The sequence below is a fragment of the Cylas formicarius genome, unplaced genomic scaffold, assembly GCF_029955315.1.
Source record: "Cylas formicarius isolate icCylForm1 unplaced genomic scaffold, icCylForm1.1 PGA_scaffold_1__22_contigs__length_36826433, whole genome shotgun sequence".
Taxonomy (NCBI): domain Eukaryota; kingdom Metazoa; phylum Arthropoda; class Insecta; order Coleoptera; family Brentidae; genus Cylas; species Cylas formicarius.
In genome coordinates this window covers 30,581,072-30,601,448 of record NW_026844264.1, presented here as the reverse complement: position 1 = coordinate 30,601,448, position 20,377 = coordinate 30,581,072, and the positions used below count along the sequence as shown (strand labels likewise).

At 34.4% G+C, this 20,377-nt stretch overlaps 1 protein-coding gene across 1 annotated transcript in view; it reads left to right on the top strand.

Annotated features, from left to right (window-relative positions):
- Positions 1-20,377, top strand: part of LOC132696486 (uncharacterized) — a 94,055-nt gene that overhangs the window by 64,357 nt on the left and 9,321 nt on the right. Inside the window, exon 2 of the mRNA XM_060661330.1 lies at positions 19,643-19,844. Within this exon, the coding sequence (XP_060517313.1) occupies positions 19,643-19,844 (202 nt within the window). The remainder of the gene's footprint in view (positions 1-19,642; positions 19,845-20,377) is intronic.

Sequence of the window (20,377 nt, the reverse complement as noted above, 5' to 3'; positions counted from 1 at the left end):
TTTCGAAAAATCGTCGCTGGGCGGGGCAAGTTCGTAGCGCCTAGCGCGAAGCAGCTTTTTTTTTTTAAGAAAGAGCTTCGCCGTTTCTTGTAATAAAAGGACGCATCGCTTTTCTATCGTGCTCCTGCGGACCACAATGGAACTTTCGCAAAATCGATGTATTTTTATTGTGCATACGCCATGTATAAAGCATTTTTTACTTATCGGCGAAGTTCAAAGTCACAACAAACGTTGATAACTATATTATTATTATATTATTATTATTATTATTATTATTATTATTATTATTATTATTATTATTATTATTATTATTATTATTATTAGTATCTCGCCCACCCTGTATGATAGACAAAACTCTCTCTCTCTCTCTCTCTCTCTCTCTCGACACAATATGCGAGACTGTTTAAACCAAATTATTCCATGTTTTGACTTTGATGATTCAAGGCTAAAATCATTTGAACAGTGTTAAATTGTCTATTATGCTTAAGATACAGCCCAAGATTCACAATCGCTTGTTGGTTTGTCAGCTCCGCTTGCCTAAGACCCCTGCCGCCATGTTGTCTAGATATATACAGATGGTGTGATGGTGTGCTCGAGGGTGTGGTAGTTTACCCTGCGTTAAGATCTTTCTGGACTTGCGATCAAGGTCTTTTATATTTTATATATTATATTATAATATCGGAACTGTACTCTATAACTGGAACCGCTGGACTACCTATTGGATGAATTTTCCTGATCTGTCCAAAATACTCTTTTTTTACTTCATCCTTCATTACTTATTGTATTATATTATTATTATTATTATCATTAGTACTATTATTATTATTATTATTATTATTATTATTATTATTATTATTATCATGATTATTACTATTATTGTAATTATTATTACTATTATAGTTATTAATTATTTAAACATTGCATAAAGTGAATCTGTTGCAGAACAATCAATATTCTGCTGCACAATATTGAATATGCCTTTTTTTTTCAAAAATATTACGTCATAAGATATAAATATATTTTGAAGTTACGGTTTACAGTATAAAGTGTAGCCTAACAAATAGATAACAAAACGAGAAAAACTAAATAAAAACCAAAACACAAGAATATATAAAAATTGTAACAAAATTAAGAAAAAATAATGCGATGAGAAAAATACAAAGATGTCATTAAAACGTTATGAATGTTTCTCATAATAAATTTAGATATATTTTTTTTCTTGCCTGGGTATAGACTGTTCTCTTCAGAGCGTGGCTGTTTTAATTCAAAAGTATAGTTCACAATAATTTACATTGTTCAACTAAAATTCGATATTTTTGACTACGCGGATGAGTTAATTGCTCAGATAACGCAAAATTGAAGGAGAGTTACTGCCGTGTACAATTATCAAACTTCCGCGACAAAGAAAATTTTCCCAAATAAGTAATTCGCTGGCAATAAAAAAATCAGAAAGCGGAATCTTAATGGAGGCGAATCTTGAAGGAAAAACAAGGGGGAAACTCACGGGTTGAGTTTGGCAAGGGGAAAGTGTTACAATTTTGCTGAATCATTGCGACGAGTAATGACGGCTGGTTTGGGCGGGACCCGAAACGTTTTGATTGCGCGAATATGAAATTCATGCAATTTCACTTGTCAGCGTTTGAGTAATTTTCACATTATCGGGCGCTGGATATTGGAATTTAATCTGCTGCCGAATTTCAGAAAAGATATGGATAGCCAACAGTACATATGATTTAGAAACTGCGCTTTACATCGAGAAAGCATTGGACTTAGTGTCACAGAAAACGAGTTTTCTCTCTTTTTCTATTAGCTGCACCGTAAACGATAAGCGAGTAGTTTTTTTGAAAACTTCTGGATTTCTCCTGCGTCGGTTTTTGCTGGGTTGACCTTCCTTAAGAAACAGAAGACTCCAACAGGATGATTGGCGAAGCGTCAGCAAGTTCGATTAACCAAAAACCGACGCAGGAGGAACCCAGAAGTTTTGTAAAAATTATTACAGCAACCTGTTCAAGTTTCTTTGAAAAATTAAAAATTGACAAGCCAGTAACAAAAACTCAAAATTTTTATCTTTTCTCTGAGCTGAAACTAGTTTACAGGTTATCTATAAGCTGGACTATAAATGATAGACCAAGTGGTAAAATCCTAAATTTTTATCTTTTGTCTGGCATGAAGCTAGATAACAGGTTATATAAATGCAATAAACAGATTTATAGTCCTAATGAAACTTGGAGATAAGCCGTCATACTGCATCATACTGGCTCAATAAAACCTAGGCAATGTACAGTAATGGCTATGAAATGTGTTTTCTTTGTCTATCACCTGCACGTAAATGAGCCATGGCCCAAGTTTTTAGCTTTTCCCTGACCTGAAGCTAGTTTCCAGCCTATATAAATTAAATAAATAGTTTTATGGTATAGTTTAAACCTGGGAATAAAGCGGAAAACTGCCTCATACTACGTTATACTGCCTCAAGAAAAGCTGGGCAGGGTACAGTATTGGCTATGATTGCAACACTAGAGATCATAGAGTGTAAATCTGAAAATTATTAGGTTGGCAGTTACGTAGTTGGTAAAAAGCAAAAAGGCAGTTTCCCGTTTTTTTTTTATTTACCTATTACACATTGAAGCTTCCTTCAATAAAACCTAGACGATGTACAGTAATGGCTATGAAATGTGTTTTGTTTGTCTATCACCTGCACCGTAAATGACAGAGCCATAGCCCAAGTTTTTAGCTTTTTCCTGACCTGAAGCCAGTTTCCAGCTCATATAAATGAAATAAGTAGCTTTATGGTACAGTCGAAACCTGGGAATAAGGCGGAAAAGTGCCTAGGTTATACTGCTTCAAGAAAAGCTGGACACGGTACGATATTGGCTATGATTGCAACACTAGAGATCAGAAAATCGGAAAATTATTAGGTTAGCAGTTAGTTTCGAAAAAGCAAAAAGGCAGTTTCCTGAATTTTTCATTTACCTATTAGACATTGAAGCTTCCTTTAAACGTCCCTAACGGTCGGTTCTTCAATATGTATGCAGATTGTTGAGTTGTTCAAAACATGTTGGCGTGTTCAGTTTTTCTCGAAACGACTACCTCCACCTCAAGTTTTATCTGCTTAAAAATTTTATGCTAGAGCTAACCAATTACGGTACCTTCTAACCAAATTGAACTCCAATCTATCAAAATATTGTGTGTTTTTTCCACTGCATCAAACTATGGAACCCGACGCAACCTTGCTTTGTTTTTCGACTTCGGAAAGCTACTTAGCATTACACGAGTTTGACAATTTGCTGCGTGAAATGTGGAACGCTCTGATGTGAATTTTAAACTCAATTTTCGACGTAAGCGGCAGTATAGAGAAGATAAACAGGGAACGGAATTGTTTCCCTTGCATTATGGCGACCACAAAAGGCTTTTAATTGTGCGGTTACAACGCGAAAGCTGTTATTTCAACTCGCACGATAGGAAAGGCAGAACTAGGCAGAGCCATTTAGTATTTAAAGTGATTGCGCAGATGATAAAATCGAACATTTTCCGATTAAACGCATTCAAAATATATAGAACACCAGCGCCAATAGTTAAACAAGTTTATTTCATTAAGGGCCTTAGCGACCAGTTTTAAGGAAATGATAATTTCCTCCATTTTTAAAAATACCATCTTAAGCGGGTCTTAACTAACTAAAAGTGCTCAGTGATATTGTAGCAAAATTTCGCATTATAGACCAAAATTAGAAAATGTGGTGATCTGTTTTAGGTGAATATAGGACCTTACTTTATTCAAATTCATTTTCTTCAAAGTTCTTGGAATTATTATTTAATGAGAGCACAGGAAGTGTATTAATTGAATCTATCCAGTTGTAGATTTAAATAAAACATAGTCAATTGGCTGACATTTGGACTTATTTGCTGATGACACGCTTATTTCAGTCTCTGGAAACGATTGCAAAGAAATAGCTACCAAACTGAACACCGAAATGCAGTATTTCTAGGAATGACTGTGTCAAAATAAACTGAAATTAAATAACTCCAAAACCAAGTGCATGGTTATCGGTTCTAAGGTTAACTGTCAAAAATGTTATAAGTTGGGGTATTCTGTGGATATACAGGGTAATAAAATTGAGTTTGTTTCCGAAATTAAATATTTAGGGGTGATCCTGGATCCACAATTATGCTTTAGTAACCATGTTGAATATCTATGCCAAAAAATTGGTAAGAAAATAGGGTTTTTTAACCGTGTATCGCGGTTTTTATCGCAGTGGACTAGGATATTAGTGTATAATAGTATAATTTTGCCTCATTTTTCATATGTTTGTTCATTGCTTATATCTTGTACAAAAGAAGATTTAAATAAGTTACAGTTACAACAAAATAGGCTTATGAGAATCATCCTGAACTGTGATAGATATACTCCTATAAAGAGTATGCTAGACCAGCTAAATTGGCTAAATATCGGGCAGTTCATTAGAAGAGCAAGTTTAATGTTGGTTTATGGAATTGCGCACGATCACCAACCAGGCTATCTTAAATTATGGTTGAAAAAAAGGTCAAACTTTTATCAATATAATATCCGTTCCAATCAGCAGTTCAATGTTTCTATGGTAAAAACAACAAATTTAGAGAAAACTCTATTCTACGATGGTGTTTGTAATTTTAATGAACTGCCGGATAATATTAAGGGCGCGCCTTGCCCAAGAGTGTTCACGAAGAGACTTACGGCTTATTTGCGAAGTTTATAGTTTTGTTTATGCAAATTTTACTTGCTTATGTAAATAGCCAAGTACTAAATAAATAAATAAATAAATAATAAATAATAACAATAAAATGCGGTGATATTAGTGTATGGTATACCAAGCAGCATTTGCAAAAGTGTTTTTCAGCACATATTAGTCAAATGAACGTGATTAATTTTTTCCGCTGAATCCAAAAATTCTTTCATATACTCGATTTTGTGTTTAAAATTGTTCGCACTAATGAGCTACATTGTATATTTTGCTGAAATCATCATGACTATATGAAAATCTCGTCATCCGTTATGGTCAAATAACCAACGCGAACAATTGTAGTGAATTTGGGTCACATTTCGTTACAATGTATAAACATTTGGCAGTTAACATTGTCAAGTGGTGTCCGCATCTGTATTAATGCTCTATTGTTAATTTGACGTTCATCATTGCGGAATTTATAATTTCGATTAGAACTCGCCTGTGCAGCAACGCCGGTCGAGCTGATAATTTGAGACTACCAGGATAAGGAAGGTTTAACGATCTAGGTCAAAACCAGGTTGAACCAGTAAGCGCCACAGCCTCCAAATTTATCGAGTTAGTTGAGTTATATTCGTTATCAATACGAAATAATCGATATATACGGACGACCCGTTCGCCATACGATAAATGGTTCAGAACTAATTGTATTATTATGCAGAAAGATATCAATATTAATTTAATACATATTTTTTTAATAAAATATTGCAAAATTTTTAAACAATTAATTAGCTTAATATTAAGTAATGCTTTAGAATGATTAGTAACTAGATGAGCGAAGACATAAGCTACACACTTTTTATATACTCATATTTAGTTAAATTTAAATTTAATATATCTGTAAATTTAGCAAACAAAACTACTGCTAAATAAGAATAATACAACGGGGCTAAAGATACAATACAATTTCTCAATACATACATTCTTCATACATCGAATTGGTGACCCAAGTATCCACCAAAATTTGTTTACAAATATTTTTCAAGTGTTTCAAAAGAAACCTCATAATTCTCATCATACAAAAGGGCATACAAGTAATTATTTTCATCAATTAATTGTACGCATGTCTGATGAGCCATGAGTCGTTTTTTAGATATTCCTGGTAACGAGCCAGATCGATCAAAAATGGCATTTATTTTAAATTCATTTCTTAACCTAAGTCTTCTATTTGCTTGGGGGAAATAGTCATAACTTTTACTTATAGTGAAAAATTCTTTGCTATTGTTTTCCAGCATATTAATGAATGTTTTTTCTAATATTCATCATTCATTAAAGGTATTTAAAATTTTTCATCATTAAATAAAACTACACAAGTTGTATACTATACTATGTATTTGTAAATTAAAAAAATATATTAAGCACTAAAATAATACATTTCATACACTGCAGTTGTTCTGTTATGATGCTTACAAAAGTGACACTTCTCAAATTTATTGTGCAAAACCTGATGATAGCATATTTATTAGTGTTAACCATTTTTTGAAAATCTTGGTGCACAGTGCGCTATTATAAAATTACAAACTTTTTATTTTTCTTTTTTTTTTCTTCATAATAATAATAATTTTTTCTAAATTTTTCTAATCAAGATCATTTTTGACATCATTTCATCACTCTGATATCAGTGTCATAACATTTGACAGTTTCAAAACTGCATCGTTTAAGGTAACTGGATTAAGTTTGCTCACTGTCTTTTTTAGACATCTTATCAACTTTAATACATTTGTTTATCTATAGAAATAACGCATACCAAATACCAAAACTCAAAACCCAATATTTAAGTTGCAATAAATAATTTGTTGTAACACCCGGCCATTCCTTTTAAACGCACAAGAATGATAGTGACGTCATACCGCTGCTTTTTGATCGATACGGCAACATTTTATAGTGTTATTCTCAGATTATAGGCCGGTAATTATATTATTTACGTTTATTTTTGGCTCGTGTAAAGTGTGTTTATATTTAGTCTACACCAGTTTGCATTTGTGCATCGTGTTTGAGTACAACCCGTAACAAGGCAGATAAATTTTTTATTCATCTACCAGTCTCCACAGGAATGACTTCATAAAATAAAGAACACCTTAAGTTATCAAAAGCTTTTTTCTTGAATAATTTACATTTTATTTGATATACCATTTGAATTTTAAAAACGAGAAAGCTTTAAACTGATTACAATATTATATTGGTTTAAGACTAGTGGTTAAATTTTCTATCACTGTCGGCTTTAACAACGCGAACCTCAACAAAAGAAAAACATCGCCACTAAAGGTAAATTATAATGTTGAACTTTTAAGACGAACGCGTTGTCATTCTCTAATGGTTTCTCTGTGCTACATTTCGGCTGGCGTGTAATCTTACTGGCGAATTGACGTCACAACCTGTCACAGCCAATGAGGGCATATTTCAAAGAGGATTTAAATTTTATAATTTTTAATTGCTTATATTTGTTGCCTAAAAATACGATTTTTTTTGTGAACTGTGGAGAAATATTTTTCAAATAAAAATTTTGCTCAGGTTCCCTATTTTCTTGGGTTTTACGTTTACTTATTTGTTAAAACGAACAAGGTTACTTAATAGACTGCTTGGAGCAGCCGATTATAAAATAATGCGAATTTAAATAAGGAAAAACTTTATAGAAGTATACAAAAAGTACAACAAGAAATAGCTAATATGTAACAAAATAATCAAACGTTGAAGATAGACGAAGTTATCACTATTTAAGGGTACCAATACAGATAACATAACCAATTGAATTGTACCCTACTTAGCAATCCAGGTCCACTGAGCAAAACATTTTCTCCAGATGTCAAGAACCTTTTAACTTCGCAAGCGACCAATTTTTACTCAGTTTATCGCTTCAGAGTTTTTCCGCTTTTAGGGCCGCCATTCCGATAAAGACTGTATAATCTTCCGCAATAAAGACGTTCGTAAAATCGCGGGCGAATACGCATCCTCTCGGGGTCGTAACAAAAATTGGCGAGAGACGGAAAAATTACATCCCCGGTTATTACGCGCAAAATTATGCTCCTCCGTTTTAAAATCTTTTCAAGCTGCGCGTCTGGATGGTCGTTTTATCGAAGAGGAATCGTAATTAGCAGCTTCGCTATAAATGCGGCGTGACCTAAGAAATATTATAGTCTCTTGTTGCAGTACCGAACCAAGTGAGATTCAAGAATCTTGTTTTCGTACTGAACTACCACTGAGAATAACTCTCGGCTGTATCAAAGGCGCCATGAGACAGTTCATAAAACGACCGCTAGAGGGCGAAACTTCTAATGCTAATAAAAAATACATTTCGCAAAATTTTGAATATGGAACAGGTATTAAAAATAACAGTATCATAATCTTCAGCAAAATCCAAATTTCGTTGTTGGAGTCATCTTGCTCTATAGCTGCTAGTCGTTGCTTAAGTTAGATCTGTATTTATTTAAATGTGATTTTTGAAGCCAAAGCATTCAAAATGTACCTCAATTGTATCAACACTATCTTCAACTAAGAAAAACATTTTGATCTAATAACGTTTCGATTCATCTCAAAAGCCTACTTAAGTAGTTAAGTAGTATTTTTTTTTTGTATCAGAGGTTATAAGGCGAATCTTCCTCAGCCCGTTCTGGGCGTCTCAAGACACCCTGTGGATGGATGGTGTGTCCCCTTGGCGACAAAACAGTGTGCCCTCCATCTGGAACTGCGTCAGCATTACTTCAGATGGAGTGTCGTCCGGACGCGCGTGATGTTCTCTCGCGCCCTATGATCTTCCCCATGATCTTTCGGTCTCCTATTGACTAAGGTTCAGCGAGCTTGTATAAGATTTGGCCGTTCTATCCTCTTGGCAGAAAGTATTTGCTTTGCCATTTTGCAGACGTGGTCCCAATTTGTCGGTGACTCTAACATTTTTTCTACTAGGTTGTCTGAGCTTATGTGACCGAGTATTTGCTCTGCTATATTCCGCTGCATGTTCCATCTTGGGCAGAAAAATAGAGTGTGTTCAACCGTATCCACGTTTATGCAATAAAGGCACTCCTCGGTTTCGGCCAGACTGAAACGTTTGAAGTAGGCTTCAAAGCACCCGTGCCCGGTGAGTATTTGTGTCATCTCTCAAACCAGGGTCTTCTATTTGGAATTAGCTTTTTACTCCATTCCGCTGTACCATCATCTATGTCCCATTCCTCTTGCCAGAACATCACCGCGTTTTGTGCTTCCGTTTTAGCGTCTGGTCCATCTTTCTCTATACGAGCTCTGCACTTAACTAGGAGATTAATAGGTGAGATCCTAGCTATCACCATAAGTGCTTTATTGGAAGTTGTTCTGTATGCTTCGGAGACTCTTATGGCTACCCTCCTTTGAACACTACTCAGAATCCTTTTATAGACTTTCTTCTCAACTGCTTGCTCCCATATTGAGGCGCCATATAGTAGTATTGAAGTCACTACTGAGCATAATATCCTCCTGGTGCTTTTACGAGGCCCATTCACTTTTGGTAGAAGGCGACTGATGTTGTTCAAGGCCTTGTTAGCCTTTTCTGTTACGGCTCTGATGTGGGCCCCCATGGACATGTTTCTATCTAGTTTTATACCTAAATATCTGACTACTTCCTGACTCTGAACTGTTGTGTTTTATAGTATGTAGTATTATTATTATTGTTATCATTATTATTATTATTTGTTAAATTTACTATTAATACTTATATTTTTAAGTACATTTGTTTAAAATTTTTTGATGTTTAGTAGCATATTCTGCTAATAATAAACTACTACTTTACTTGACTTTACTTACTTGAAGTCTTACTGGTTACTTATTGAACCATATGGCATTATGGTGTTCTGGTACGATAATTACGAGTACTAAATTACGCTAGATGTTTGAAAGTATATTGACAGCTACATTAACTTTTAGTGATACATTCATAAGCTATACAAGGTTTGCCCCTGCCGCTTTGGACCTTCCTAGTCATAATGTACCCACACACACTCCAAAATTCATCAAAGGAAAAATTGCAGACCTGTGGCTTGGCATCGCGTCAAAATTAACGAATCACCAAAATTTAGGTCAACTACAGAGTTCGTTCTCGCGAAATGCTGACTGGATTTGGATAAACATATTTTTTTATTGGAGCTTAGACCTTGACCTACACAGCTCGTGCCACAATCGATTTATTGAAAGACACGTTTGGTGACCGCCTAATTTCACATTTTGGACCTGTGAATTGGCCTCCAAGATCTTGGATTTAACACCGCTAGACTACTTTCTGTGGGGCTATGTAAAGTCATTGGTCTATGCGGATAAACCACAAACGCTTGACCATTTAGAAGACAACATTCGCCGTGTTATTGCCGATATACGGCCACAAGTGTTGGAAAAAGTCATCGAAAATTGGACGTCCAGATTGGACTACACCCGCGCCAGCCGTGGCGGTCACATGCCAGAAATCATATTTAAATTGTAATGCCACAAGATTATCTTTCGGATAAACAAAATTCATGTCAGTCGAATAATCCATCGTTGTTTTACTGCAACGTAAAGTTCTATACATCGAAAAAAAAACACCCCTTATAAAATAATATCGCGGAAATATAAACTAACATCGATAAAGCCTAAATGAATCGTGAGTTAATTTTCATTAAATTGGGTGCCGAATTGCAAAGCCCAAAAGTGCCTCCTTGAAGATGGACTCGGTGTTCAAGATTCATGACCTAGCATTAAATAGAAAAATAAGACTCGTTAAATGCTTTCGCACTCTGTATGGCGTAGAAACTCCAAGCTTTGGAACAATGGTTATACAGAAGGATATTGAATATGCCAAGGGTACACGGTACTACCAACCGGGATGTATCAAAGAAGCTGACTTCAACCTCCAGAACTAGTCAACATCGTTAAAAGTGTACTTTAATACTTGGATCGCACGATAGATAGATAGACAGATATATATATATATATATTAAGCACGTCAAAATACATTTTAAAAATATCATCTACTGAGTAGAGACACATCAGTTAAAAAGATCTTAATTCTTTTCTTAAACACAGCTAAGCTATCAGTTTCTTCGAAGCATTTATAGAAATTTAAAGCTCTGTGATATACTTTCAAGTCAAAATACCTTGGGTTTTGTTGCCCGATATGCAGTCTAGAAAATGGAACGTCCAAGTAATCTCTTTGCCGTGTGTCATGTTCGTGCAAGTCACATCTTCTATTCCATCCAATCATGTTACTTTTGACGTAAATCAAAACGGAGTAAATATATAATACACGCATCATGTAACGAATAGCACGTAACGAAGACTCGGTGTGCACCAGTGGCTAGACCCCAAATAGATTATACAGTAACCTATCACTGATTGGAACAGCCCATAGTACACCAGCTTTTAAACGTCAATGGATACCGTATCTCTAATATTTTAGATTAAGTATGACCAGAAGCTTAATTTGGTCCATATATCTTGTCGATGTTTGTTGTCAATGTGCAGACCGAGAAACTTAGTAGCCTCTATGATTTTTATAGAACGTCCCTCTAATTGGAGAAGAATACTGGAATCAACGCGAGTATTTTTTGTGACCATTTCCATAGCTATTGTCTTAGATTTATTTAATCTTATTATCGTTATCTCGACACCATTCATGCTGTACTCTCTCGGAGAAGAAAGATTTAACCCATGAGTTTGTTGAACCTCTAACACCCAAATTTTCCAGTTTTTTTAAGAGCAGCCTGTGATCGATAGTGTCGAATGCGCTGCTCTAATCAAAAAAATAAGCCTAGTGTGGCTGTTTTTCTATTAAGGCTGTCGTAGACGTGCTCCAGAGCTGTACTTGTGGAGTGGTTGGTTCTGAATCCGTTCTGAGCATCAGAAATCAAAGAGAATTTTCCAAGGAACCTCTGCAGTCTGTCATTATAACACGACCCAAAAATTTTTGCCATTTGACATTGAAGAGCTACCGTGCGGTAGGTCTCTATGTTGGTTTTATTGCCTTTATTTTTAAAAATAGGTACGATTTTTGAGTTTTTAAGGCCTGTGGATACTTGTCCTGGACGAAGCTTAAATTGACTCAATATGGTAGAATAGGAGCTAATATCTTTAATAGAAATTGACAAAGTGCCCGGTATTTCATCGATTCCAAAGAATTACTTGTTTTATCTCTACTGTTGTAGTAGGGTAGAGAAACATCGAGTTTGAGTGTATTTGGATATCGGGAGATAGATTTTGAGGCTGCTTGCTATTGTTAGCAAGATCAGCAAAATATTTGGTAAAAATTCCACAGATTTTGTATTCGTCTTGAAGTGTTTCACCATCAACGGTTATGTTAGTTATAGAAGAGGATTTGCTTTTATGGTTGCTATTTTCGATGACGAGCAAAATCAAGTAGGAACTAATGTATCTTGCAAGGAAAGGCAGAAGGAAAAAGAACCCCTAGATGAAGAAGGTTTTTCTGGTCCGCCAACCTTAAAGTGTGGTTCGGGAAAACCATTACGAATGGCGACCAATATTATCATAACCCGAATGCTGTAGACAAACCGTCTGGTTTAAAGAGTAGTCGATGTCAGAAGGTTTCTTGTAGCATAATTTCTGAAGATATAACTCCGGATACAAGACGCTAAAATTGGAAAACCATCCATGCAAAATATAAATTCCTACCTTTATACCAGCGACCCATTCAAAAAGAAATATTACGGCGACAGCGACGACTAACAGAAAGACACGGGAGGTCGCACGATGTTTACGGCATTCGGCGGACGTTGCCGACGTCTCAGCCACAAGCGTCGGGGCCACCGCCCTAATGCCAGCTGTGTCCCGGATCGATCGTTTGGTCCAGGGGCGGGGAACAACCTGACGTGAACAGATTTTTGCCGACATGCATCAATTTTTTTTTTAAGATGATCTTCTAGGCGCAGGCGGTCGATTTCCAAGTGGGAACGCGAGAAGGGGCGAATTATTTTACGTTTATCGAGAAGAAACTTTTTTGGGCGTTTAGCGCATATACAGCGTCGCCATTAAAGTCCTCACCATAAGGGAACATTTTTTACTAATAAGCTTTGACAAATTTAATTAATAATAAAAATCAATTAAATAATTAACTAAGTAATAACTAAGTTATTTATAAAGGAGGATAAATCGTAGCTAAATAGGTAATACATAATTAAAAACCAATATTAGTTACCACTTTTACAACGGTAACTAGAACTTTAAAATCTTTATCGAAATTATGGAATCAAGCTTTTTTTTGATGAATGAATTATGAAGTTCAAATTTTTAGTTTTAAAAACTATTTTTACATTATATTTGCTTAAGTTGGACACTTCTTCACTGGAGTTTCCGAAACTGACTATTAGAAAAATCATTTTTAATCAATTATGGTATTAGAATTTTGTCTAAAGGAAATTCGAAGAGCTGTCTGCGAAATAGCAGAAGAATACAAAAAACATCTTTCAAATTTAAAAAGCAACATCACTAATTTTACTAAGAAGATTTACTAAAGGAAGATTTAAAACAAAACATATTTTCAAAAAAAAGTTTTTTTTTCATTTGAAAGATTATCTGAAAGTTTCCATGGGACATAAAGAAAAGTACGTTAAGATTTTACTTTATATCGGAGAAAAACGATAAACACTGGAAGAATTGAAAGCTCTTGTACATGTGAAAACATATATTATTTGTATTTCTCAATGTAAGTTTACAATATTTTTACATAGCAAAATTACAAACTGATATTAACATACATTTTAAATAAACTATTTATGGGGTCGTATTTGTGACCCTTTGTGATTTTTAAAAATGACTTGCTTGTTTATTGAAATTATATTATTTATAAAACCGAAATTACACTTTTTTCTTAATACAATAATTAATTATGTTTCTACGAAAACAGCGCTACTTCACCTACTCAACTTCTTGTTTCGACTTAAGACCCTCAGCTAACTGTTAATATTATGAATAATAGCTAACGTAGTTTTTTGCAGCAATGACCGTAAAGAAAAGTCGATCGTATGGTTCGGAATCCACTTTTCTATACTACTTACATTTCTTTTTTTACTTATATTTCTTAAAAAATCATGCTTTTGAATTTGATATCTCCATCAGAGATTATGTTTCTCCAATTTCATTAGCAGATGAGAACGCGCCAGTTGCTACCGTTAAATAATGGGTACCTTATAATTAAAAGCAATTTACAATGAATAGTTGGGTTATTTGGTCTCTCATTTGCGCTCGTAAAATACACCCCTTCCATTGCGGCTTATCAGTTTCTGGGCGAACCTAACAGGTCAAAAAGTCAGTTTACGATACGAACGCGACCACAAATGAGTAAAAATTGCACAATAGAGCAGTGAAAAACCATAAACTGGGAGAATGGGACGCAGTAAAATGTGTAGTTAAAGGTGCGGGCGTAAAACTTACCGGGAGGCATTAAAACGCTGATATTTCTGATGGTTTTGATTTAAGCCAGTCGTAAATGTGTTTTTGAAATTCTACTGTAGTTTATATCTAATCAAAAGTTACGTCACAACTCCTCTTGAAAGTGGAAAGCCAGTAACGGGGCAGAGAAACGACGCTATACTATAATTTTTCTATGACTATTAGTTTTTGAGGTACATTTTTACAAAACAGCACGAATACATTCACATAACATATATTAAAGTTGTTTATTTCTTCGAATGAACGAACTACAGAAGCTAAAATTAAATCAATTTAAAATTTGAAAATTTATCGTTATTATTATTATTATAACTATATTATTATTATGTTATACACATCGTATAAATTTTAAAAAATATTTCTACTTAATTTAATTATAATTAATGTTTTTTTTTTGAGAAACTACTGTGGGTTCTATTTGAAATTAAAATATTGTTATTGATTCCTAATTGTCGTTGTTATGGCAACCGAAATTAAAAAAGGTTTCTCTGTCTCTAACATCATAGCGTCGTGTTCTCATATGATTTTGATACCTCGAAAATTAATTTCTTTGTCGAAATTTTAAGTTAAAATTGACGTAACATAATTAAATAAAACATGTATTAAAAAAAAACATTTTTAAAAAGATCGCTTCAATCCAGCGAATTTTTGATTTTAGCTTTGCACGACCTTATCGATAATTTATTTAGTTCGCGATCTGATGAGTTACGAAATACTGCAGAAATACCTTGAAAACATTGAAATACTAGGAGCTAGTTGGTTTCGTTTTAGAAGTGGTCAGGTAATAACCAACTAACTAACTAACCAACTAACCAAAACACTATTGAATGTCCTGTAGGGCGTGGTCACAGGCTTTTATTTCGGGACAATGTCCGACCTGTCGAAGACCTTTGACTGCCTATTTGACCACATTTTTGTCAAGAAAATTGAGTACTTTTATCAAAATTAGAATTTAGATACGAGTGTGTCTCTTATAATAACTTCTTGTCAGAAATGACTCGTATCAAATTGGACGTACCACAGGGTTCAATGCTATCCTATCTGTGACCCAACAAAGACTCATATTTTTTCAGATGACACCAATTTTACTGATCTTGTCAGAAATTTGTAGTATCAAATATGTCGTGCCCCAAAATAAAAATAAAAGACTCAAACTGCAATAACACATCGATTCTAGATTGGTTGTAGATAGTCCTTGAGATTGATGACGAACTAAGCTACTTAATACAAACCTAAAATTAGTTAAGGAAGATTATTATTTTTTCAATTTTTGCAATTTCACTCAAAGGTATCTTGGACGATACTGTTTTTTAACCTTTTCAGGCTATGATTTATATAGCACACAGAAGAATGAATGAGTTGAAATTAATACTATTATTATTTATCTGTGATAGACCGACAGCATAAACTTTCGAAATCAAAAGCTAATTAATTGAATTTAAATTTTTACAAATTCCAACACGTGTAAAACAATTAAAAGTCGATAACATCAATAAATTAACAATTGCTTTTACGTTGTTGACGAACTCACTCAACTGAAGTGCCAATATTTCGGTAGTCGTCGAATGCGTGAATTATTTTTACTTAACTATATAATTCTCCGAAATAATTTAGAATAAAGTCACAATGAAGCAGAGTACAATTTTTTATTATATATGTTATAATATAATAATCATTATTATTTAATTTAATTAAGTTTTAATTTATTTTTTTAAAATTATTACTATTATTATTATCATTAGTTAATTAATTAATATTATTATTATTTATTTTATTCATGTTTCTTTAGTGGTTGAAAACTTCTTATAGGCGAGAGAAGTGAATTATTTTGTATTTAACACAATAAAGCAGAGTTCAATTTTTTATTATTATTTAATTGTTTATAATGTTGTTATAATTTAAGAATTATTATTATTATCATTTAATGTATTTAATTTTAAATATACCTATTATTATTATTATCATTATTATTAATTATTTATTATATTCATATTTACTTAGTAGTCGAAAGCTTCTGTAGGCGAGATACGTGAATTATTTTGTACTTAACTATATTATTCTCCTAAATAATACAGAATGAAGTCAAAATGAAGCAGAGTACAATTTAGCCGACCGCAGTGGTAAAATCGCGCCGAAATAATCAATCACCGGGCTAATCAACAACGGGAACACACGTATTTTCCGCTAAATTGTTTAGCACAATCATAATCGTATAACTCCATCTGCTTTAGGATAATTGACCATATTGATTTAAAATTGGGCATACCCCGGGCAGGAACATGTGGCGTATACGGTCGGTCTAATTTGCTAAATATTATCCGTCTGGAAAAATCCCCGTTCCATTCGGTTTCTCGCGCAGTTTAGAACAGTGTTGTAAAAAGCCTTTCAGCCATTCCTGCAGTTCACATATGCAATGAACGTAACATTTTATAGATTGAAACATCTGCATTAACAAAACACTTCAATATATTGATTTTTTCAGTGCGGCAGTGTTACCGCTTTTATATAAATACTACTACCCTCATATCAATATCATCATCATGTCAATTATGTTTAAACGACCGGTATGACCAATTAAAGGTAAGAAGGTACCACTAAAATTAAATTCAAACGTCGAATGGTAACTACGTTAATCCAAATAGTTCCAATACACAGACGGCAAAGAAACCCAAGAAGGAATGGAGTCCAAACATATCAACTCAGGATGAAAATATTTACTTTTCCAAAGGACAAGCTAACGACAAACATAAACATAAAGAAGTTCTCCGAATATGAGGTGAAAAAAGCTCTTAAAGTAATTAAACCTAAATTGACAATGGGTCTAGATTTAATTGCAGCATTCCTTACACATGACTGTAGCTTTGTTCTCGCTAAGTTGCTTATAATACTTTTTAATTTGTGTCTAAGAAACCAAGCCGTTCCTGTTATATGGAAAATATCTAAAATTATTCCCGTACACAAAAAAAAGACTGTAGATCGCAAATCACAAACTACAGGACAAAATATTTCATGTTGTTAAGAATCAAACAGTCCATTACCAATTTAATGACTATTTCTCCGTATATTTCTGAGGAAATTGATGAAGGTTTTCAAATGGACGTCAAAAAGCGATTAATCGCCTACATCACAAAATTCGCAAGACTAAACGTTAATACAGCCAAGTTTAATGTAGTCACTTTTACCATCATGAGTGTAGCTGTGTAATATGACTTTTGATAAAACTGTTTCCCGTTCTTTTGTGACTGGGGAGTAATATTTGACCTCAAATTATCCTTTTTTCTTCATGTTAATAAGGCACTGGCAGATGCCTCAAAAACTAGAGATTGTAAAAACACAGAAGTGATAAAAACTTAATACTTATTAACTCATACGTCAGGTTTAATAGATTTGGTTATGTGTCTCTTAGAGAGGGCCAAGATTAGCATTATTTAATGACCTTATTTAAAATTTTAAATCACTTGTTTGGTTGCTCTGACCTTATATAGACTAAATTTTATGTACTCTGTTTTAACTCTAGACATAGTAACACCTTCATTCTGTCTACACCAAGAGCAAATCCATTACAATAACTACTAATTTCAGTATTTTACTATTCTCTTATTAGAGTTAATGCTTATGTTAAGGTAGACTTTGGGTTAAGTTTCGTGATATCATCATTCCTTCCAATGCCTCTCTAACTATTTAATACTTTGTACTACGCCCTACCTGTTAATTGGCCTTCATGTCTGTTAGGTAGACTTGCTTATATAAATAAATAAATATAAATAAATAAATAGACAGCGCTCCAAGTAGAACTACAGGCCACTGTACAAAACAATTCCAATCAAGACTGCCATGGCACGAAAGCCACCAAAGTATCTAAGCATGACGTGAGTGCAAAAAAACACCGGAGGCAGATTCTGCCAAGAGGAGGGAGAAGCTACGCCAAGGACTAACTATTGATGACACTGTCGTGGTTGCTAGCAGTATGTATGGATTACGCTATATCGTAGAAAAAGTTCAAGAAGCTAGTGAGGAAATTGGACTTAATTTAAACCTAAATAAAACTAAGCGGATCTTGGTGAGCAAAATCCAACAACCGACCAGATAGCTGATAATAAATAATCAGTTAATGGAACACGTGTGGTCATACCGTCCAATCCAAATTGAGTCAAGCCATCGAAATAAGTACTAGAATTGAAATAGTCAATGTAAAATTCAACGATACCAATTTCCATTAAACATAAGACTAATTAAATGCTATATATGCCTCATACTATTGCATGGAGTGAAGAAAACATTAATTAAAAGATGGAAGAATTCGAAAGGTGGGTGTATTCTCAAAATATACTGTACTCCGCTGGACCTTAACCACCTGATGAGATATGACCAGTTCCATGTATTTCAGCTAATAATCCAAGGAAAGGTAGACAGCAAAGGAGGACCAGGAAGAAGAAGACATTCGTGGCTAAGTAACTCACGCCAGAGGTTTGGATTATCATCACTCCATTTATTCAGAAGTGTGGCAAAAAAAATTCTAATTTCTTTGATGATAGCCAACGTAACGTAACGAACTAACGAAATTAGAAACAAGAAACTAGATGAAGGAACTTAGATAAAGCTTTCACAATAGATCGCTTGGTGACAGTGACGTGAAATTGGCCTTATTCGGACTCAATATAAAACAGTGTTATGTTCATCAAACCCAGAAATTAATCGTCAGAAAAATCAAGACCGGAGGCGTAAGGGACAAAGACGTCGGCTTTTATAAATCTGGGTTAAATAGTTGTTCGTAAGTGATCCGAACGCAAAAGATTAGACGGACGAGCGGGAGAAAGGGCAAAACTCAAAGCCCGCGCCCCGCGGCTTTTCTTGTAACAGTTCATTAAGTACACGACGAACGGGATGAGAATAAACGTTGGGAGGACGAAGATGACATGGTCGTCTGCTGCTCCATAATAACGTCTCAGTCTCGGGCGCAATGTCGTTAAAAAATAGAGCTCTCAGGTATTGTACATCAGCTGTATATGTACGTAGGTTTTACACTTGTGTTTTATACTGGTTGGCAACCAATAGATAGAACAAACAAATTCTCGGTTAGATTTTGAGAAAATACTTCATTACCTAAAAAATTGCGATTTTGACAATCTGTCTTTGCCAGTACAGAGCGTGGTTTGCACCACGTTGTTCCGTATCATCTTCCTGTGATCAAACTCTGCATTGCAGTTCGTTAAATGAGCGATGACTCATTTTATAGTACCTATTATTTGCGTGGCGCAATCACTGCTTCTTGGTCATTGGCAGGTATCATTGTTTTACTGCTTTGGGTATTTTTAAGTAGCTTGGGGTGTACTTCTGGAGTTGTATTTTAAAAAACTCTAGGGGTTCTTCTTAACACATTGATTTCTGGTTAAACACTTTTCTCAATGAAGCGAAAAACAATCGTATCACTTTAAAACATTTAGATAGTTGTGGCCAACATTTTAGTAAAAATTGCGTATTTTTTGCAGGTAGTCTATCGACGATGGGTTTGCGGCCACCTAATACCATTTTTCGCACGTGACGGAAAAACCAAAGTGCTTCCATGCCTCAGCTTGTGCCAGGACGTCGAGCAACAATGTCCTTACTTACTGCCCGACCAAACGCTTACTCCCAGTGAGGCAGCACATCCAACGCCTCAGTACGCGGGAGAGCCGAACTTTCTATGCCTCGGTAGGTTTAAGTTCATCATTGCTGGTCGGCAACCTATATGTTACATTAACTATCGTATAGGCTAGGAGTAGGTTGATGGGGGAATATAAATTTGTTATAAACTGCAGGACATTTAACCTCAATATATTAGATAATAGATAATTTACAAGTCATGAATCTGAAAAAACTTAAAGCGCTTACAACAGAAAAATAATCTGCAAATTAAGAAAGGATGAAATTTGTAACTCTCAACCCAACTCAATATAACCCAGATTTTTAAAATTCCATAAAATCGATTAATAAAAAGCAAGCAATAAGACGCTATGTTTACCTTTTATTGCATGTTCTAAATCAACTTTCATTCAGGTTTAACTAATATCAAAACATCCAAGTTTAAGGTTGCGTTGTCAAGTGATTTAAGTTTTACTGACAATAAAAGCGGTAACTAACATCAGCTTTACCAGTCACGAAGAATCAAAATATTATTACGGTAATGGAGGAGTAATTTTCTCATTTGATTGCCATTGTGATAATAGCGTAAAATTTAGGGATTA